Source organism: Poecilia reticulata, linkage group LG5 (assembly GCF_000633615.1).
Source record: "Poecilia reticulata strain Guanapo linkage group LG5, Guppy_female_1.0+MT, whole genome shotgun sequence".
NCBI lineage: Eukaryota > Metazoa > Chordata > Actinopteri > Cyprinodontiformes > Poeciliidae > Poecilia > Poecilia reticulata.
The window spans coordinates 7341188-7364686 of record NC_024335.1 but is presented as its reverse complement, the minus strand read 5'-3'; the positions used below and the strand labels follow the sequence as shown (position 1 = coordinate 7364686).

General features: G+C 37.1%; 1 protein-coding gene across 15 annotated transcripts in view; it reads left to right on the top strand.

Moving 5' to 3' along the window:
• Positions 1-23499, top strand: part of atp2b2 (ATPase plasma membrane Ca2+ transporting 2) — a 119937-nt gene that overhangs the window by 30813 nt on the left and 65625 nt on the right. For 3 of the 15 annotated variants that reach the window (XR_001776620.1, XM_008408534.2, XM_008408535.2), the window contains exons 1-2: positions 1440-1641; positions 20204-20920. Coding sequence is in view for 14 of the 15 variants with exons in the window: in XM_008408534.2 (XP_008406756.1) it covers positions 20722-20920 (199 nt within the window). In the remaining variant the exon portion in view is untranslated. Of the gene's footprint in view, positions 1-1439; positions 1642-20203; positions 20921-23499 lie in introns of those variants that run through there. The other 12 variants (XM_008408533.2, XM_008408532.2, XM_008408524.2 and 9 more) reach the window with 7 other exon arrangements.

Sequence of the window (23499 nt, the reverse complement as noted above, 5' to 3'; positions counted from 1 at the left end):
GTTTTGTCTCATCCTCATTTTGTTGTTCCCCCATCTTAAGGTTTACTTGTACCTGCAAGTGACTTCAATGTGCAGTGTGTGTGACATTTGTTTTACTAAAGATCCAGAAGTCTTAAACTAAGATATATATACCTTTCAATAGTTAAATCAAAGAAGTACAAATGATAATGTCAGGGATTCTGATTGGTTAGCTTTCAAAATTCCAGTGAATTGGGGACTAAGCTGGGAATTTAGTTCAAGACAACAACTCAACCCACCTGCCCATTGATTGACATCAAAAGAAAAGAGAAAAAAATCAGGCAAGACATCTGAAAGAGAAATGCAAACCTCTGCAAGTCTGGTTCACCCTTGGACAATTTCCAGATGCCTGACAGAGCTGTACTCATCTTTTCAAACAAATAGTATGTAAGGAGCATGGGAATGTCAGGCCATCCTACTGCACAGAAACAAAACAGGTTCTATGCCACAGGGATGCATGTATCTTGGTGTGAAATATTTACATCCACCCTAAAACTAAAATAAGATACTTTCTAAATAGCTGACTGAATCTAATTAGTGAGATGATTTCTGTGGACCTATAGTCTACTCATCAAAGAACTCAGCAGACAAAATATAAAAAAACAGATTACATTTTGCTAATATGTAATATGTTATCCTTGCAGTCTAATAACCCTTTATTGGGTGTTTTCCATAATAAATATTGTTACATTTGGAGGAACAGTAGGATGTTTGCAAACGGAAAAACAAGTTTTTTCCCTCAACAGGGACTGGTGCACTTCATAAATGACATCATGAGGAAAGAGCATCATGCGAAAATAATAAAATAACATCTAAAGACTTTAATCAGGTAGTTAAAATCATAATTAGGGGACTGTGAAATAAAGGTTTACAAATGCAGCCATATTAGTTCAAAGTACCACCAAAATTCCAACAAACTATTCAAAGAAGCACGTGGAAGGATGCCCAACTGGAGGAACGAAGTGAATAACATTTTTCTAAGGACAAAAAAAATGTCTATGGCTTTTGGCAGACAAAAATTGTTTGTTATTCTGACTGATCTAAAACAGGAAAAGTTCAGTCTGATTTAATATCAGACAGCAAAATTAAAAGGTCTTGTGTCTTTTTCAACAGCTTATGTTAATAGCAGTTTTAAACTCTGGAGAATCGGATTCACATTTGATTGTTTTCCTGTCTTTGCTTCTCTGTGCTGTTGATCCTCCTTTCTTCCACACTAACCAATGCTTCAATCAATGTATCCTTCCATCTGTCAATCTTTATTCCTTTATCCAGTCAGTAAAAAGCTTTGTCACGTAATAAACAGCCTCTCTCTGCTATGCAGTCTTATTCACACACACACATGCACACGCACTTCTACTGATACTCATGCCCACCCCTGCTGGCTGCCGACATGGTACAGGCTGTGCATTGAGACAACCCCAGCTGAGGCAGTAGCAGTGAGAGTGCAGCTTAGCTTGTCTCCACACACACACGCACACCTACACTCATTCACACACACACACTCATACACATAAAGCACGCTGTTGTGGTGGCCGGTGCCCCACCGCATGTGCCATTCCAACATCATTTTAAGGTGGGAGGATTTTCACATCACAGTGCTGGTGGCGGTAACCTTTCAGCTGTGTGAGTATGCCTATTCTTTGTGCAAAATCTCAATCAGCAGCTTGCGTGCGTCTGCTGCTGTCATTTGTTGCTGTTGATTCTGCTGGCATAAATCACCTGGCTGTCGGAAGAATCTGAATTGTACAGATTGTTCCCTCTGTTTGTGTGATGGTAGGTAAAACACGGATAACAGCGTAGTTGGGTAAATGCACCTTATATGGTAGAGGAGCAGGTGATACGTAGCCAACGCAGTGGAGGGATGAGAAATCCTGTTGGGCAACATGTTTGATCTGTGTGCATGACCTGTCTGCATGTGCATGACACAGTGCAGAGCAGGAGCAGATGAGCGTATAACACCTCTTCCTTACATCCTCTCTTGAGGACAAACCTAATTTTTGTTTTCATTGTGAAAAAAATAAAAAATCAAATGCCCTTGTCTCTTCATTCCTCTAGATGGAGATGTTTTATTCAGGCCATCTGTTGGCAGCATGAAGTCTCTGCTCTCTGTCACACTTACTGACTGGTTCTGGCACAGCAGCAGGTTTCACTGCCGTAGCTTATCATGTATGTTCATTGTCTCCTCTGCATTAATCTGGCATGGTGACTGAATCAATTGGGAACATTATCACCTCTCCTTCCTGATGTGCTTGCTGTCCGATTGTCTTGTCTGGCACCCCTTCTCTGTGGCCAATGAACTGGTCATGTCCTTGACTGGTTAGCTGCTTTTGCGCTTGACTGATAGATTTACACATGGTCATAGTACCTAGCTAAGCTTTTTGCTAATTGTCTTATTGATATTTGTGCAGCCTACTGAAGCAAAAATAGACATTTAGAATGTAATAAAGTTTGTCAGACAACTAATCGGTCTTCTGTATCCTCACGAAGTTGCGCCCTCATTCGGACAGTCAAGTGGTCAGTCATCCTGCCACATTTTAGAGAAACTGTCAGAAGAAATGTATTGCCTATTGGGAATAGAGACGTATGACCTCCAACATCAGCTCCTCTGCACCACAATGGTGGGACGGCTCAGAAGTAGTGCTATTTTTTTAGTGAATACATTTTTTTTTTTTTTGCAAAAGTAAGAAAAGATAGCTGTATAAATATTTTACTGTTGTGTGACTGTCCTTGTGAGAACAGAGTTATTCCATTATATGAAATTCTTGTTCAATAAGAATAAACCTCATATATTGACATAAAGTGCAGTTAACTTTATCCTTAACTGAGCGCTTCTTTTATTTTAAATCAAAGCTTCCATTTCTCTTGTGAAGACACAGAAATGGTTTATTGTATTAGTTTCCAATATTATACATTATTTAGGTGCTAAGATGATCAGGTATTAGCGAACACTTACTAGTTGAAGAGAAAATCTGCCATTCTCTGCTCCCTTATACCTTTGTCAAGAGTGGTGCACAGCATACATTTTTGCTGTGTCATCACTGCCTCTGTGCGGCATATTGACAGACAAAGAAGACTTTTATCATAAGGAAGAACTTTTCATGAGGCTACATATGTCAAGGACAAGCACTGGCAGCTTTTTCTGCTTCTTTTCTTCTAGTTTGAAGTGAAAAAACACACAGATTGATGGAGGATGATTGGTGACTTTTACTTTTGCGAGGTAGTGACTCAAGGAGTGCAGGTCATCTATAAATTTGAAACTCGTCAGTCAATCTCTGATATTTTCAGTCGACAGGTCAAGGTACTAAGCTGCACAAATGTCAGAGATTGGTTTAGTGATTTGTGAATGTCTGCTTGACGGAGAAATCTGCTTCACCATGACCAGTTTTTTGAAAATAGCTGAATGACAAACTGTGAGTTGTCTAACCCTTGATTGATGAAGTAACCAGTATTTGTCCTGTCATATCTATTAAAGAAGCATAATGAAATAAAATTGTGTTTCCCTTGTCTGGACTGGTTAAATTAAATTTTAATTTTCCTTATAATGTAGGAGATTAAATAACACTTGGAATAGGAATACCACCTGACAGATCTTTTGATGTACAAGGAGTAGGGAGAGTTTCCTTGGCAGTCAGAGTGACTCTTTGATAAAATATGTCTCCTCAACCACATAAGTCCAAAGTTTTCATGATAAGCTTCGGCTACTAGCTGATGGTGGCATCAGTCACAACAACTTATATTAATGCTTTAGGGGTTTGGCTAAGATAAGCACCACATGTTCATGATGTAGGACTGCAGAATTGTAAACAAATGGGTAAATGTAGTAGTTGAAAATCAATATGACAGTATTGATTGTGAGTAACCCACATTTGTCTTACTATTCTCTTGGTTTTCCATTGTCTCAGTTTCCTAAGATTAAAAATGTCATTGGCCAAAATCCATACCAAATTTATGCGGTGAAAGTTCATCCAACTGGCCAAATATGTTGCTTGCATCAGCTTTATTTCAGGTTCTTTGAAATGTGATAAACTAGGACTGGCCAATATGACTGAAAAACATTTCGTGATATAAGTATTTCATGTCACCATCAATAATTGACTAGTTTTATGTCCTAAATATTTGGGATACTGCCAAACTGGTGACGTGACCTTTCCTGTTTTATCCTCAATTTCCTCTCAAGCTGTTTTCTCCTTTCAACCGATATCATTGTTTTTTTTATTTTTAAGCGGGTATGAGGCATGGTACCAAAATCTGAAATGTGCACGTTTTAGCCATTGAGTGAGTGAGTTCATGCCACCAACCTTGTTTAGTTGGTTGTGAAAAATTGATCAACCAAAGCCTACATTCCCCCAGAATGCTGTGCGGTTCTGAATCAGAGTTCAGTGATATTATGAAGAATTATATCTGACATATTTTTGATTGAATTCCAATTTATGATGCAAATCTACTTCACATCCTAGTAGGAAACAGACTCTTTTAATTTACATCTGTCACATGCAAATTAATTTAAACCTGGCTAGAAGTCATCACATGTATGACTCCGTTAGCATCTTCAGGTACACAAAGTCGTTCTAAAACTTTTTTTTTTTTTGTATTTCTTGTCTGTGGTCTCCCTCTTGAACACTTGACTTGACTGTTGAATTTAATTAGAGCAATAAATCCCTCATGATTTCTCTGGGCTAATCTGGAGCAGGGAGAGGGCCACAGTACTTTTTTATCTACCTTTAACTGACCTTGCAGTATGGGGTGTGTGTGTGTGGCTTAGGACTTTCACATCATTCATCTAATTTATTAATAAATCATTAATCAAATCTATCAATCCATTGATGCATTTACCTTTCTGCAGCACAAGACTGAGATTAGGATAATTCTAGTTTGCAGAACTTAATACAATAAAATATCTCTTGCTTTCATGTTAACATTTCTAAACGCTTATTTTTTTCCATTTGTAAATTTTTAATGAGCTGTGAGCAAGTAAACTAGGCATTTAATATCCATATGAAATTCTCATTAAGCAGGTAGCTTTTATAAAAATGTTTTTTTAATTTTTTAATTTTTTTTATATATATTTGTCAAAAATGTAAATGTGTCCTAAGATTATGAGAGGTAATCTGTGAAAAAATCAAGCTTTTCTGCCTCCTTCTTGTGGTCCTACCGCCATGTGCAGAAATGTACTTCTCCCTGTCGGAAACAACTGATCAGAGCCAGGAGGAATGTTTTGGATCACTTGAGCTGTTGCCTACATTTGTGGCGAATTTAATAACAGTGACCCCATTCAAAATATTTAAACAAAGAAAAACGTTGGTGAGTTTGGTTCTTATTTTACCTTCTGTAGGTGAAAGATGTTTCTGTTTAGTGCATAAAGGGGCTCCCAAAGGGGATTTTCCTACAAAAATCCTCTTCAGGTCATCTTAGAATATTGCCTGTCCTGCAATTTTGGAAAAAAGTCATGAACTTTAATTGATTTCACTTTACATCCAGGGCAAACCTCAAAGGGACTTGAGACTTGAACACACTCGCTTAGGGTGCTCGCCAAAACTTACAACTTATGAGAAAATTCTCATAAGTTGTCAGTTCTGATGATTTTTAACAGCTGCTTCCCATTTTCATTTTTTAATATAAAGCAAGGGAAAAAAATGTATGCCTTCCTTGAGGGGATACGTTGTTGACTCTCTCTTGTAGAAACCACTTTCAGCAGTCTCTGTTCATGGCAGTCACTCATTTTTGAAAAGAGCTGTGCTCAATGTTCCAAGATTAAGCAGCACTCAGTTCATGTTCTTAAATTAAAAAAAACAACCTTGTTCTCTTTAAAGCTTACAAAAAATGTGGAGTCTTTCAAAAGAACTCTTCTACAGCACTGGAAGCTGTCCTAGTATTTTTTTTTTTTTACATAGGGCAAAGTGGTTCCCTGTCCTCACATGGAAGTCTTCTGTATTGTATTTGTGGTCGAGACAGTAAACAGGCCTCTGACATACTAAAATACATGTTTTGAGCTTCAAACACAAAGTTGACTCTGAGAGCTCGACTCTTATCAGCCCAGAATAAAGATAGTAGCCCAGATTGGATACTTGAAGAGTAAAAATTGGTTCTTTCCATTTCTGAATTCCACTTTCACAACCATGTAGAGCACATGTTGTGTGCTCTGCAGATTGTGAGCACATGTGTTTGGCTTGGGGGGCCAATTTCATCCCACCATTGCTGTCACTAGACCCCAAAGCAGTGGCCTCAAACTGCATCTAATAGTTGCATATACTGCAACTTTTAGATGCTTCTCTTGAAATAAATGTTGAATCTGCCTCATTAGTATGGAGTCAAGCTCTACAGAGCAATAGGAGCCAGATGTACTGAAGCGCAGAGACATCCAAAAGTTGCAGGACTGTGGCCTTCCAAGAATGCAGTTTGATACCCTTGTTATAAAGGGACACATAAATGGATCCTTCTAGTTCTGTTTTTTTTCTACTTTTTTTGGGTCCTTTCTTTTATCTATTCGTCTTTCACAGTACTTCCAGTCACCTCTTACTTGTTCTTAATTTGTCGCCAGTTCTTAAAGCTGCAGTATGTAAATTTTACAAAAGTATATTTTTTCGTGACAGTATGTAATGAGACAGTTTGAAAAGATCAAGGTCCGCGACCGCTCAAAAAACCAATCAGAGCATGGAGGAGTGACATAGTACTGTCAACCATGCTTGTCAACCATGCTTGTCTCCACTCAATGTGCTAATGGAAGAGAAACAACTTTCCGTTGCGGGATAACCATTTATCTGCCGTCATCAGTGGCTTTCCTAGCTTCCCTGAGCATTCATGGCAGGCTGCCTGTTGGGAAGGAGCTATAGTGAAGCAGAGAGCAAAGGGTGGCTTGGAAAGCCATAGTAATGCCGCGTTATGAATTAATGCCACAATATGTGATAATGTAATATTCACATATTGTGGTTATTACAATGGTAGTAAAACACCATTGAAACCACATTATGTAATAATGGAAAATATAATAAAATATTTTAACACAATTTGTAATACTTTCGGCTGCCTTATTATTATTATTACATTTTGTGCTGGTTGTTACAAAAATTGGAGGAACTCTTTTTTTTAGAAACGACAATGTAATAATGTGGCACATTATGTAATAAACAATCACAAACCACTGTTTGTGTACATATTATTCATTATACCTTTAATAACTCAGGTTGTCGATCCTATACACATTTAAATCTTTGAAACTTTGGACAATAAATGCCAGCTTGACTCTCCTTGTCCCTGTCGTATATTATAAATTATTTCTCTTTGTAGTTCACTCACATGAAACATCTACAAGTCTTATTTTCATGAAACATGTGAAACGTACAGGCGAGGCTGCGGCTCACGCCTTTGACAAGACATTAACTATTGTAATGGATATTTTGGGGTGCAAGAGAGATACCTTTCGCTAATGCCAGTCTTCATTGATGCCTGCTGTTCATATTCCCCCTGTGTAGCATTCTAATTGTGGGAAAGTTCATATCTGTCATCATAATAGAGAAATTGTTTCAATCTTATTCATAGTGTTGTTGATCAGTTTAATACAGCACAATTTACTTTGTTGAATATAGGATATGTTACTTAAAAACACACTGGAATTATTTCTAAAAGCTACCTCAGCATTTTGCAATAATTGGCTCATATGTAATATTACATAAGGCGTTAAAATATTACAAAATGTGTTGCAGGACTTTATTACATTTTGCTTCAGTTATTACGTAATGTGGTTTTAATACTGTTTTTATTACATTTTGGAGCTCGATTTTATTACATTATTACTTAATTGCGGTGTTACAGTAGGATTTAAAACACTAAGACCCTCCACCTGGCTCTAATTAGTTGAATCAGACAGAGCAGTGTATTTGTTCATATGACAGCTGGACCATAGGAGGAAGGCAGAGGAGATTGATTTTTATTCATAGATTATCTGTCTTATCACATTATGATAATTTCAACAAATATGTAAAAAAACAGCTCTGTTAAAAGTTACACATTGGAGCTTTAAATATTCATTTTGCCTTTCTTCTTTTGTTTGCTGCCAAATTATTTTGATGTATTTGTCCTGACACTTGCTTTCTTCCCTGCCTTATAATTAATGGACTCATGTTGACTTTGATTGTTGACTTCTATGCTGTTCTGCTTAGCGGCACTTTTGCTTAGTGTTTTAATCAGATTAATTCTGCTGTTTGTCCTTTTGATCCAAAAATGCTGCCCCCCCCCCAATTTATTTTACTTTTTTTTTTTTTGTGAAACTATTATAGTGTGCTCATTTATGCAAGAAGCATTTTTTAAATTTAACCTCCAAGAGACAGCTGACTGTAGGCTAACAAAGACAAAATTCTTACTCATTACCTTTCATCCAGAAGTTATTTATATTTATACCATAGTTAAAGGGTAATAATTCAACTATTGTCATTTTTTAATGAAGTGCTCAGTATGTCTGTGTGCTGTCAACATTGTCCAACTTGTGAAATCCAAGAATGCCGTCCAGTGTTTCCTGCAAAGGTTGCTCTGGTCTTCTTGGAATAGGTGTTCTCACTTATCCTTACTGGCTGGACGCCTAAAGAGGGTGTCATGTTTTATTAATTAAAAAGTCAAAAAATATCTTGAAATGGATGTCAGAGCACTCCTCCCTGACATGATTTAAAGTGAGGAGGATGTTGACTGGTGGGAAAGAACATTTTTCAGAGAATTCAAAAGTAAATAGTTTTGTTAGGAGATAATTCTAAAAACCTTATATTTGTGTTACAAAAACATGTAGATTTTCAGAAATTGATGGAAACTCAGACTACAATTCTGTGTTCTGTGACTTGAACTGTGGCTTGTGTGAATGTGCAGTTTTTCTTTTCTGTGACATCAAGTTTTCTCCTTGATAAAACTTGAGGAAAGTTTTCCAAAGAGGTTACTGTTGGTAACCTCTTTGGACAGTAGTGAACTTTTGCAAAAGATGCAAAAGCTATAACTGAATACAACTTTTCTGATTGATCATTGATCTTAAATAAAAATATTTAAAGAGAAAAATTGTTCTTTTTAATTTACAAATGTTGGAACCATTCCATCCTGTCTGACAGTTATTAGTTTATTACCTCAACTTATATTGTAACATAGCATAACATATAGAAAATGTTTTTATATTGACAACGTAGTTATAACATAACTACGTAGTTATAACAACTATGCTTTTATATCTATTTAAAATGTAGGTATATTTTTATTCTTTGAGCAGCAATGTGTGTCTCGTTGTCCTGATTGTAATGTTAAGGCATTTTAAATCAACCAATGAATTATTAACACCCAGAGTCTGCAGCAATATAATCAGCTTTTTTTTAATTTACTGTCATGCAGGTGTTGATATTACATCATATCAACACCTGCATGTTGATGCAGGTGTTGGAAGGACGCTATATGCCTGTATTTGCTCTTCTGGACTTTTTTGTGCTGCTGAACTAAATTCACTTTCTACAAAGAGTCTTTGCATAGCAACTGCCTTTCTTGATATCCATAAACCTAGAGCTTTTGTGTAGCCCGTATTTGATTCCACACATCCTATTCACACTTGCTCTGTCAGGACTAAACAACAACAAAAAACAAACATGTATTTAAAACTTTTCTTTTTATTTTAATCTAAAACATTACACAAACATATGGCAGGTGTTTGGCATATAAGTTGTTTTATGTGTAGAGATATTTTAACTGGACAGTCTTACCATCGTATGCTAATGTAAACATACAATGTAGTAACTCAGAGAAGTGGTGGTATTTATAACATACTTCAAAACTCTTTGCTTTATGACTACCACCCTAACAGCAATGGGATGAGAACGATTGTCTGCTACCACTTCTTATAACAGGATTAAACAAAGTGACTATGAACAAATTTATAGTTGTAACCTAAGTTTTGTTTCCCCTCATTGTCATTTTCCACCAAGGATGAGAATTTTTACCATGCAGCTTAAAATGCATTTCAAAATGTGTTTCTGATCTACTTTGTTCAAAGTCATCAACATTTAAGACATGCTTTGTGTTTTTATTTATATATTTTTGTAAAAGAAAAAGAGTTAGCAGATCCTTAAAGTTGAATAAAGTCAGAGAAATATTATGTACATACATACAAAGTCATAAAGTATTTGACCTCCTACAGACGTGTTTGTTTTTAGTTGTCATAATTAAAAGTTTCCTCTCCTTAAAGTGAAATGCTACTTTTAAACAATAGGATTTTGTTTAAATGCTAGCGAACTTGACCCTGTGCGGAAAAAATATATGCCCCATAATCTAACACCTGTCGCAGAAACAACTTTCATGGTCTCATAATAACTGGAGTCTGTCTTGTACCTCACTGTAGTGAAATTTAGGGCGCCTTATTTGCAAATTTGTTTTAAATTAGCCATATTGGCTGTTTGTGACGTACAGATTTAGGTCCAGACTTTGCTTAGACCCCTTCAGATTTTATTTATAGACCATTGAGAGGTGAACTTAGTGGAATGCTTTAGATCATTTTCCTGCTGCATAAACCAAGGGCATTTGAGATTAAGGTCACAAGCTGATGGCGAGGCATTCTCCTTTATAATTTTATGTCAGACAGCAGAATTTATAGTTCCTTCAGTTATGATAAGACCACTGTTGATATAATTTCCTGAATTGTTGTATGTGTTTATGCCAGATTTTGCCAGCCACCCACTTTTCAAAAAGTTCCAGTTGTGCCTTTCCAGTCCATAAAATAATTATTTGGTTTAGCAAATGGTAAATGATGGGCCTTTGTATTCTTTTTGGTAAGCTGTCCTTTTGGCTTAGGCAGTGGATCCAGTTTTGTTTAGTTTTTTGTTTTTAAATCATAGACACTAACCCAATTTAGGCAAGTGAGGTCTGCAGACCTATGAGCTGAGGACACACTTCACAACTTTCACAGTCTTGACAGACTTTTAAGATTACGAGTTCAAACTACCAGATTGGATTCTGTTTCATGACTGAAAGACTGGGGTTAACACACCTACTAACACTCCAGTTATCACCGCATTTCACATGAACATATTTTTGATGCAAGTCAACCTGCAGTTTGACTGCCAGTAGGGAAACTGGCACAGACTTTCCCTAACTGGATAGGGGGTAAAATTGGGTGTGTCCTTAGTTTTTAGATTTTTTTTTCGTGTTTCTTTTGTGTCTTCCTGAAAAGTTGGCAGTGTACTCTTTTTAAATAAGTTTAGTAGGTCAGCCATTCCTGGGAAGGTAGAAAGTTCAGTTTCCTAAGCTTTAGAAATGCTTTTGTAATCCTTTTCAGCCTATTCTTGATTTTCTTTTAGTTTGTGGCATCATATTTGGCTTTTTGAGCTCTTTTATCTACTTCATGCTATCAGATGGATCTTATTTATTCAATACTGAGAATTGCATCTGTTGAACAATACCTGCTTTATATCACTCAGTGATGTCAACCAACCTGGGTCCTGTGCTTAACTGGTACCGGTACTTGGTAGACATCAGTTCTTTGTGTTTCCACAGAAAAAAACACTCCTTCTACTACAACAAGGTGACTGTCTGTGATCTTCAGCCAAAACATCTTCCAATGTTTTCATCCTCATTTCACCACTTAGTTATTCTCACGGGCACTTATTTGTCAGTGAATCCAAAAACAATATTTCAAACATAGTTCTTTAACACACAGATGGTTTTAATAAATGTTGCTGTGTTTTACAACCGTTTCCTGCTGCTGGTGCAGATGAAACTTCAACCAATTGGTTCACAAGCACCACTGATTGTTTAAAACAGCAGTAATAAAGTAATGCAGGGATGATATTATATCCATTGAAGGTTCACAGGGGTATATATTGTGTTTTTATTTAAACTGTATCCATGCACTATAATCTTTCTCAGAAACAGAATACAACAGGGGAAGCCTCAAACTATAGATGAATGAGACACGTTGAGATTATCAAACAACGTATCCCATTTCTTTCACAGATCCAGTTAAATAAAGGCTATTTAGCACGACTCTGGGTTTAAAAACGCAGGATCTTTGATATAAAAGACCTATTTGCATATCCTGGTGTCTGTCCCCCAATCAGTCAATTAATGAATCATTTAATCAAGCAATCAATCAATCAATCAGAGGGTAATTAAACATTTGTTATATAGTACTGTACAAAAATCAAAGGGTCTTTTCTGTGAAAAAACAATTGGAATACAGAAGTCAAAAACCTTACAAGTCAGAACGTGTTAGCTGGATCAGAGCACCAAAGTGCTACTAAATATTAAAAGCCAATCAGTCACGTATGGCAAATCTTTATCAGATCTCACTTAAGCTTCACAGTCCCCTCTTTTCTCTTACACAGAACGAGCCTTGAAACCGCTTTGTCCAATTTATTAGAAGCCTTTCAAAACACAAGCAGAGGGATAAATGTTTGTGTGAACATTTATCTGACTGACTTCTCCACCTTTCTGTTTCGCAGAGCTGTGGTGTAAAATAAACCTTCTCCTCACCAGTGTCCATGCTACTCTTAGTTAACATGACGGCTTGTTTAAACCCAAATAGATAGCAGCATGGTGACTGAGAGAAGATTCTCCATGTGGTTGTTATGTAACAGCTCACCTCAGTTAACATCGTTCTCTTTTTTTCAGTACTGCACTGCATTGCAGCTGCTATCTAACCTACTATCAGGGAATTCCCTTAATATGGTGCAAGTGTTTCTTTTCCCTTCCACTGTTTTATTTCTTAACACATTTTAATATTTTCCTTTTGATACTGCATGTATAACCCTGATTGTAAAATTCTTATGTAACACTTCCACAGGTCATGGACATTTTTTTTTATTTCTCCTTCACTTAGTTAAAATTAAGATGGTTACATTCTTTAGACACGTACAAATCATGGCCATGAAATAACTGACTTTGAAGTAGTAGACAAGGAGTCACCCTCACAGTACTGATAGCATGTTTTAATATATATTACAGTCCCATATAAAAGCTTGGCAGCATATTATACACTGAACGCTTATAACAGTAAGATGTTGACTTGGTATTTATATGGAATCAGAACTATGGCATCATAAATTGTGCTATTTATGATGTAAAAGATGTTCACTGCTTCTAGATTCACATTGAAATTAAATCTGTCATGTTATACCCTTCACATGTCGGACTGTGAAATCAAAACCATATAAAAAAAAAAAGGTGAGATAAGCAAGCAGCTGTGCAGACAAATCTGCACTGTTCATTGTCACAGGCAGAGGGAGCTGTGTGCCTGTATGCTGTGTTGGTGAAGGCACAGTTTATTCCTGAGCCCCCTCTCACTGTGTTCAAGGACATTAAGAGACAGATACAGTGAGACTGTTAAAGACTACATGAGGCTTATTTAGGACGGCAAACTTGGATTGTACATGAAACACAAGGGAAGCGACGCAGTGACAGTGTTATGATTGCATCATACATCTGTGTTTGGTGTATATGTACATTTAAAAAAAAGGAGAATATTGTAGTGAAGTATAATATTTTGGTTAGTCGTTTCAGAAAGTAAAACCCATATTGTTTCATCATGCAGAGTGAAATATTCCAAGTGTATCTTGTAATTTTGTTGATTATGGCTTACAAATAATGACAACTCCAAATTAATTCTTACAAAAGTAGAATATTGAGTAAAAGTTGAACCCTGGAAACTCATGGTGTAACACCCTAATCAGGTAATTGAGTTGAAACACCTACAAAGGTTTCCTGAGCATTTAAACGGTTTCTCAGTCTGGGTAAGTAGGCTACAAAATCATGGGGAAGACTGCTGACTGGACAGATGTCCAGAAGACAGTCATTGGCACCCTTTAAGAGGAGAGTGAGCCACACAGGGTCAGTGGTTAAAAAAAAAAAAAATCAGGTTGTTCATTTTGTGTTTTCTAGTCATATTCATAGAAGGTTGAGTGGAAGAAAAAAGTGCAACAACAGGGAGAACTAAAGCCTTGAAAGTCATCAAAATGATGAGGAATAAAGTATTGTTTGTATTAATCCAAGAAGTTTATTAATTCATAAGCAACAAAGGTAAAACCAGGATTGGTACTTATAAAAATCTCCATCTTCGATATTATTTCCATGTATGTACATGTATGGCTCACCTAGTTGAAGGCAGGATAAACAACAGAGAGGTTGAGATCGGTTTATTCCACTACTTTCCTTTTTTGCTTGTCAATCTTGGCTAAAACAGATATACATTTAGACTTGAAATATTCATTTAAACACCTCTAAAATAAAAACTTAAATCAAACGTACCAATTTTAGTTGAGATGTCTGTATTAATTAGATACATTTTCAACCAAAACAAAAATGCTTGCTGGAAAAGCAGTTATTTCTACAAAGAACCAGATTTTTAGTTACAGTTTAACGTATAAAAATTAGTTTACTTGCATAGATAGTTAACATTGTAAAGTTTGCCTCAAAAACTACCAGTGTAACATTAATTCTTTTGGCAGAATAGTAAACTTATTTTCGCTTCAATTAGCAAGATCATCCTTTAAACATTTAAAAAGGCACACATATTATGTGTTGCAGTCATATGGTGTCAACGTCTGGCCACAGAGCTCTTTATTTAATGGGTATCCCATTTGTTGTTTAGTTTGACAAGTCCTAATAAATACAGTATGTATTTTGGCTGAAAAGCTGTTAATGATTTCAAAATGTGTACTTTGAATGCTCTTGAATCCTTGAATGTTTGCTCAGGTGTTGCTTATTACTCACTGTCAAATGATGGGGATGATGCCAACAATTATGGAGATGAACTGGCATGTATGCAGGTAGGCAGACAGAAGGATAGCACAGCATGTGAAATTTTAGTTAGATACTGACAAGAAAGATGGTACAGAGAATGGTTTGCCATCATGTTAACAATATCATGTACAAGATCAAAGGATGGACTTACAGGAAGACCAAAACAGTAGGTTTCTATTGTATCCTATTTTAATTTATAAAATAATCATATTACACTGCAGCACCCTGTTTTTACTAAGGTGACCCTTTGTTGCTACATACATCAATTTATGAATATATAATTAGATGAAGATAATAGACATTATCATATACATGTACATCCCCATTCGCCATTTTAGGAGGCCAAAAATAATAAATTTTTAAACCACTCTAGAGTGGATCAGAACGCCGGCTTCATGTTTCGATGTGTACATATGAGCAACGTCTTTATGTTTTTTTAAACGATGATATCAAAGCTCCATCTGTCTCAATCCCGCCTCACTTTCACAAATAAGAGACAAGGTGCCACCAAGAGGCCCGGCATACCAAGTACATTATTTTCTGTGGCGTGGACAACATTTTTTAAATTATTTACAGAAAATATACGGCCTCTGTTTACACAGGATCTACATTCAGGAACTAACACTGCACCTAGCCTTTGCTTTGGCCTTTTCTAGAGTTCCTTTCTTTTATAATTCTATATCACTCTTTCAATATTTTGTGATTACTCCTTTGTCATGGTTGATGGGGTTGAATTACAGAAACAGTTTGTAGGAGCTACATTGTCAAGAGAAGTTCACTGTGTTGAAATGACTGGGCTTAGAATGATAATGTCAGCCATGCAAATCATTCTTCTCTGCTTTTAAACTTTTGTCACCTTCTCTTCAAATGTCCCCACAGTCAACCATTTCCTTTTTGTGCATTTTTTTCACTATCGTCTCTACAAATCATTGTAATTCAAACAAATGCAGCTATCATTGCTGTTTATCCATCTTCATTTTGATAAAGCAAAGCTCTACTGTAAACAACCATACTTGGATTTTACCGAGCAGATGTCGTGGCATAACCTGCACAGTTCCTTCTACCACATTTCTCTTATATTCAATCTGAAAATAACTCATTCAACAGATTTCTGGAGATTAGTACTAAAATAAAGGCTCTTGTCATCCTTCTGTCCTTTATTTTTTGTGATTTAAGCCTTGTCTGTTTTCAGGTAATCTGTCAATGCAAGCATATTTTTAGCAACCGCACATATGTGAACATATCCTGCATCTACAGAAAGCATGGTACTGTACTTGTTGTTGAGTCAGTTTTTCTAATGGCCTGGAATTATATTCTTGTCATTTGTCACTAATCACCTGTTGGAGATCACAGAAGCTTTGGTTGGCATAAAGTTTGGACTTGTTATCCAGAATTACCCTCTACTTTGACTGAGACTGTTTAGATACAAAAATTCAAGAAAAATCTGAGCAGTACAGTTCTGTACTGGCTTAATTCTCCAAAAATAAATGAATAAGTAATTCCTAACCATTTTGCTCATGCATAATTGTGAATAATAATACATTATTATTCACAATGATTATTTTATTTATGGGAATTGTACTTACTATTTCAAAGATGGCCTGTTTTACTTCACTGTAAATCTTCCATTTAAGATGCCCACAAGTTCTCAGTTTGGTTCAGGTCAGCTGAGGAAAGGGTCAATGTCATAAGTTTTTTTGTCTTTTAACACTTTTACTGATTAGCCATGCAGAGATGCAGTAGTTGGATGAATGTAATGGAGCATTGTCCTGCATAAAAAAATATTGTTTTTATGAAAGATGCAGACATCCTGTATCACTGCTTGACGAAAGCACCTTCAAAAAACTGGCAGTAGGTTTGATTTTAAACCTATTTTCAACCTAAAGAGATCCATCCAGCACCCCTTTGATCATGCCAGTCCATACCAGTACTTCACCTCCCCTTGCTGGCGTCTGACTCCAAGTGGAGGTCTGTGGCCATTATTGATCCAGCCATTGGTCTATCCATCTGGTCTGTTAAGTCACTCTCATTTGAACAGTGCATTAAACCTGTTTTGAGATATTTCTTGGCCCAGTCGTGTCTGGTCCAGACACTTCAGCTTATGTGTCTTGTTTGTTGTAGGTCGGGTTTCAGCCGTCCTTAGCTTAGCGGTAAGGACCGATGTCTCTGAACCCCGAACATCTTGTACTTTTAGATACTCCAGGTAAGTTGGAGAAATTGAATATAACAGGTAGCTTCACGCTTGATTCTTCTCAAATCCTTTGCAGAAAATTAGCATCTTTTTCCCTCAAAATGTCTCTTGTGACCCTGTTGACGTTTTTGCAACAGAATATTTGAAAAGTCAAAAATGACTGATTCAGCACTCATGGACTTGCTAAGATATTAGGGCATGACCACAAGACCATCAGATTCAGCAAAATCTTTTTTGGCCCATCTTGCCTAAAGTAAAGAAGCTACTTACTAATTATCCACATCTCGACATTGGGTCTTTGACCTGCTTAGGCCACACCGTCCCTCATTATACACGTAGACACATGCTGTGCTGAAATTCACAAAACATTCTGCTTTATCTAGCTTGGAGTTAGAACATATGACTAAAATTATGATATGGTGAAAAAGTAATGAGGACGAGTGCAAAACATTAGCTTCCGTCTTTACGAAAAGCTGATTTGGCTTATTATCATTGTCAGTCTTCTCTGACATTTTCACTTCAAAATGGGTCAGACATTAATGGGCAATAATGCGTCTTGTGCATCTGCCTTCGTTCCACAGATGTTTATCCACATGCTGGCAAACTTTGACCATTCTGCTGTGTCAAGGTCATATATTGCTGCAGTTCTGTCTATCTGTTTTATAACATAACCTGGAGATCTTTGAGCTTCTGTCAGAAGTTGAAGATGGTTTCACTGTCATCAGATTACCCTGAGATCTGTAGTGTTTTGTTGGTTTTAAAGGAATGCGGATTCAACATAAAACGGAGAAGTTAAAACGTTTTGAATATTATGTTAATTGTTATGACATAAACTAGTGGGGACTTGGTTGAGACTGGAGTTTAAACTAGAGCAACTTTAAATAGAAATAGAGGTATCCTATATTGTCCCACAATGGGAGGGAAAAACTGCACCAAAACATAAAAAACTGGGGAGCATTAAGATTTCTCATGCAGCTAAGGAGACCTGAAGATGGGCTAAATCAAAGCTTTATCAGCTTACGCCTTTTTCAAGAGCTCTGTGATGCATAGCTCACTCTGGATGTTGCTGAATACTCAACCTGAAACAAAGTCGAGCTGAATGTAAACATCCAGAGGGGATTTCCCAACAGCTGCGCTTTTATATTGTATTCATGTAAAAATGCCTCAACAGAGACTAAGTATGAAAACATTGATTTTTTTTTTTTATTCTCAAATATCAGCACCGTTTTATTGAAAACATGTTAGACTCCACATGAACATTTATAGTTTTGAAATGTTGTATAATTCGTCCTGTCATTCAGCTGGTGGCTGTATCCACTCATCTTTTAATAATAATAATAAAAAAACAAAACAAAAAACAAAAAACAAATCTGCAGTGTGTTCTAGAGTGGTCACTTTTTGTTTCCACTGATATTTCATATTTGCGAGCTCACGCTAGTCGGCCTGTGTTTAGTTTCTCTGCTCTTTTGTCAGATCTGTTATCTAAAAAGGTCAAGTGTATGTTGGTGTTGCAACATTGTGGCTTCTAGAGAACCTCAAAGCAAAGTTATTTACAGATGATGGAGAGACACTCCAGTCACTGCAGGGTTCTGCAGAATACAAAACTGGAAGCTTTGATTCCAGGTCCCCCTCTGTGTGGGTGGGTGGTGATAAAGGGCAACGGTGAGGTAAAGGTTCACTTTGAATAATATTACTAATGATGAACCTTTAAATAATCTGGTGAAGACTTGATTAGCGTGGCAAATGCTGAGTCACTGATGCCATTCTTGCAAACTGTACATAAAAACACACTGATCAGAGTTTTTGTGGTTGATCACAAATTTTGTTAAGCAGTGACCTGCAATACAGATGTTATTCAGTCCTGTTATTTTTAATAGCAATACCTTTAGTAACTATCAACGACTAGTTTAACATGTTGGGCTGAATATGTTGTAATTTTTCTGTTAACATGTACGTTTTCGTTTGTGATACTTAAAAACTCATAAATTTGAAAATTTTATATCTTTGTACAATTTTTGCCATGAGAGATTCAAGGATTTCTCACATGCATGAATCAGAACCACTTCTCCAGGTATGTTTTTGATGAGACGGTGACATTATTAAAGTCCCATTGATATGTAGTTGATGTTGCAAAATACGCCCTCTTAAGCTCTTCTAAAAGATAAATTAAACCAACTTTTCAGTTATCCAATTAGCTTCCAGAATATTTTGACGTCTAATTCCAGTTTTGGAAAACTACCTGAAATTACTTGATAGATGCCTTAGTTTCCTTTGTAGTAGCTTCTATGACCTTTTTGGGTTCCTTTTTTAAAACTCCAGCGATACTAAACATAGCTAGCTTTGAGTCCAAAAATGATCAGATATTTAGCTACATAGCTGATCACAACATGGGTCAGAGAAGCTTAAAGTCCTACAATTATGGTCACAATATAACGTCTTGTTGGATCTCTAGTAATATATTATTGTAGCTTTACTGTTTAATCTACAGATATTTAAAATTATTCTGGTATTAGAGATCTTATATCTCTTGCTTGTTCTATAAATGCATCTAAACTGCTTATGGCTTTGAGCTAGCTAAGTATTTCAGTTAAGTACATTCTGCCTCCTTAGCTTTTCTAATAGCATTGTAGTTGCTGGACAGGATAACTGGTCCAGATTGATTAATGCCAATAATTACTAGACGACAATGTTGGGGAATGTGTCATTGAGAGAGTGACTGCACAGAAGAGGTCAGTCACTGCAGAGTGCAGTAGCAGTTTACTTACTGGTGAGACAGCGGCAGCGGGTTCGTGGCTCAGCCCATCCTCCCTGTGACAGCGCAGCGTTACGTTCTGCATCCCTGCTCTGTCGTCAGAGGAGCCCCAGCCTCCCACCCGCGCACAACTCCGCTCCTCTCTGCACCAGAAAGGAGCAATCTCATCTCTCCTTGTCTTTTATGTCCTCGCTCACTCTCTGTCAGTTAGTGTGTGTACTCAGAATGAGGTTAGCAGCACCAGCAGCAGCAGTAGATAGAGACAGCAGAGGCACAGTTACTGCAGCAGCCAGGAGAGGCTGTCCTTCAGCTGTGCACCATCTACTGCTGCATTCACCCCTGCCCTGAGAACACAACGCTCATTCCTGTGCTCTCTCTCTCTCTCTCTCTCTCTCTCTCTCCCTCTCTCTGTGCTTCTTCCTGCTCCTTCTCTCACCTCTCCGAATTCGTTTCTGGAATTCGACACCCTCTCTTTTCTATCTCTTTTTCTGTAGCAGTGATGGGGAGGACCACCACGTAGAGACCGAGAGGCAACAAAGGCAAAAGCAGAAGAGCAGTAATGGGAAGCCACACATGGAGCGGGTCTGGACTGCAGCCGTGGTGAGCCTGAGAGCTACAGGACCTGAGACCATCATCATTGCCCTCCTCAGGACCTAACCACTTGGGCTGTCCAGCACCTGGATGCTCCCCATTTGTGATTTGCCACCCCCTTTTCCTTCCCCTGTACCGTTGCTCTCTTTCCTGGACTTTAGTTTTCTTTTTTTTTAGTGTCATTTTTCGTCTGTTAAAATTTGTTTAACCTGAAACAGAGGCGTCTTATCCTTGGATTTTTTTTTTCTTTTTGTAATAATCTTTATCCCCAAGAATTACTTGCATTTTCTTCTTTTTTTTAGTCATCATTGCCTGCTTGAAATTATTTTTAGATTTTTTTAATCAGACTGAGCTCTGTTGTGCAATTTTTCTTCAATAAGCAATAACAAACACTAATCCAACTGACTTGAAAGCTGACACCATGGGGGACATGTCCAATAGCGATTTTTATGCCAAGAACCAAAGAAATGAGGGCAACCATGCGGCTGGCTTTGGTTGCTCTGTTATGGAGCTGCGATCGTTGATGGAGCTTCGTGGCACAGAGGCAGTGGTCAAGCTCCAAGAGGACTATGGGGCAGTGGAGGGACTGTGCAAGCGATTGAAAACCTCACCCACTGAAGGTAAATCTATATTTTCTACTCGTGCACATAAAATGAATAGTGGTGGTGGTGTGTTACATCAAACATCTTATGTTTAGAGAGGATACTGTTCGTGCATTACTGTGTAGTATGTGGCTATGCAAATTAACTCCTTACATTAGTATGCACTTGTTTTTTTTTTAAATGCAACCTGTGATAGAGGTACATAGCTGCAGAAGTGTTCCTGAAGCATTTGGAGAATACGTAAGCACAGCATCAGAATAGCACATGAGGTTGGGGGATCCCATTTTAGGTGCATATAAAAAAAAATGTGCTGTGCAGTGAGTGAGAAATCTGTTTAGTATGCACAGAAAGATCTCTGGACAGTTTAGCCCACATCGCTCCCCTCCCCACCAGAAGCATCCCACCATCTCTTGTCATCTTCCTTTTCAGCCAATCAGGTGCAGATTTATTAAAGTAAAGGTACTGCTCCACGTGGGGTGTGCTGCAGGGTTTGCCAGTGTGAATTGAATGTGGCTGGAATCAAAYGAGCAAGAAACATATTTTTTTCTTTTTTATTTAATGTTCTGCAAAAAAATATATATATATAATTTATTTTATGTGATGTATAAATGTATTTTGGCACAGGGAGGTTATAATCCCATATGCTTAGTCACCTCTAGCCAAATTCTCTTTACTATTCATGTTCTTATGTAATCACCATAACTGTGTGATATTTGAACTACTCAATTTACTTTGAAGTCTGACTTTCTAACTCCAGTCATGCAACATTTGTCATATAGATACAACTGAGGAGACCAAATATATTCATAAATAATTATTAACTAATTAAAATGTTATGGGTTGAACATTTATTCCCCTTTCAGGTCTCCAGTTTAATTAACTGATCTTTTTTTTTTGTTTTATTAACATTTTTGCACTTCCATTTAGTTTTTGAAATATTCTGCTATGAAATGTCAAAAAAACTTCCAGTTACAAAAGATTCTTTACAGAAATAACCAAAATTTAACTGAAAAGGAAAACATGGCTTTGAATTTCGACTCAGGTAAATGATCAATTGTTAATCTTGAACTTACACAGCAGTCTGGTTTCTTGTAACGGATACCCAGAATATATTTATGGATGGGTTTCTTTGAAGGTAATGCTGATAACAGCACAAGGCCATCTGGCGATTCCTATTAATCATTTAGGGGCTGGATGGGTTGTCGGGCTACTGCTCAGTTTTCTAAGAATGGAGACATTGGGATCCTTGGATAGAAACCTGCTTCTTTTTAGAGACGGGTGAAAACGTTGTTGTTCTGAGCTGTTCTAAAAGGAAACAAAGCTTGTGATCCAATTAAGCTTAAGGATCAAAAGAATGCAGAGAAGTTCGGGGTCATCTTTGCGAAAGTTAAAAAGCAAAGAACCAAAGTATTTTTCATCACAATCTCTGGGGGCACAATCATTGGTGACCAAAAGCCGTTAACAGCAATTTAATTAAAGTAATTTCACAAAAATAGATTGCATAGGAACTTCTAATTAGGTCATACAAACTAGAAACAAATTATCCTTTTGTTTTGACCTTTTGTTTACCTGGAACATATGTATGTAATAGACAGACTCGTTTTTTAGGCCACGAACCATGTGATCTGTTGAGGCATGTCAATGTTCTACCATGGACAGTGATTAATGGTTAGGGTAGTGAAAAATCTCCAAAACACAGCAAAGACTGTGACCTGTTTCTTGCGTGACTCTCCACCATGATCATTTGACAAATATAGATGCCAACCAGGAGTGATGCCAGAAGAGAAGTTTTCAATTACAGTCACACACGTAATTGTGTGACATTCACCATTCTCTACTAGAACTTTAATTGGAACCATGTGCTTTGATCAGATGAAGTAAGATTGAGACGTCTGTAACACAAACACTTCAAATTGGTCTGCTGTGAGGCGAAAGGATGAGTATTTGCTGAAGAGCCTGATACCCAATATTATGTAAGGTGGAGAATCTGTGATGCTTGATAAAGTGCATGGTATTTAAGTTCTTTGAAATACCTTGGAGATTTTTAGAATAGCTTTTACAACAAGGTAATGATACAACACATGTGACCAAATCAACACAAAAATGTTTTGCTTCGATCAAACATAATTCCCCCAATCACAATTCCCAGACCCAAATTATGCCCACTGTATTTTTTGGACTGTAAGTCACACTATTTTTCATAGTTTTGCTGGTTCTAGGACTTGTGGCCTGGCAACTTAGATATGTTTTCTTCTCTTCATGATGCATTTTTTGACTGATTTGTTAAATGTTAATTCAACTGACCTAGACCAAGGAGTGAACATTAGTATCTGCAATCAGGAGGAAAGTTAATCACAGGCTGAAGCAAGATGGTGAAAGATGGAGGAACAAATCCATAGGATAGGATCCTTATTAAATATGCCAACTTAACATTTCATAGCTGAACAGCATGTCAGTATTAAAACCTTTGAACATTTTGAATATCTCTATGGAAGACTAGGTCAACTTCCTGATCCGTTTTTTGAGATGTTCAACTCAATGTGTTGCGCGTAGACCAAAACAAAGGCAACACATTTTAGTCAGTCTTCAGGAAGTTG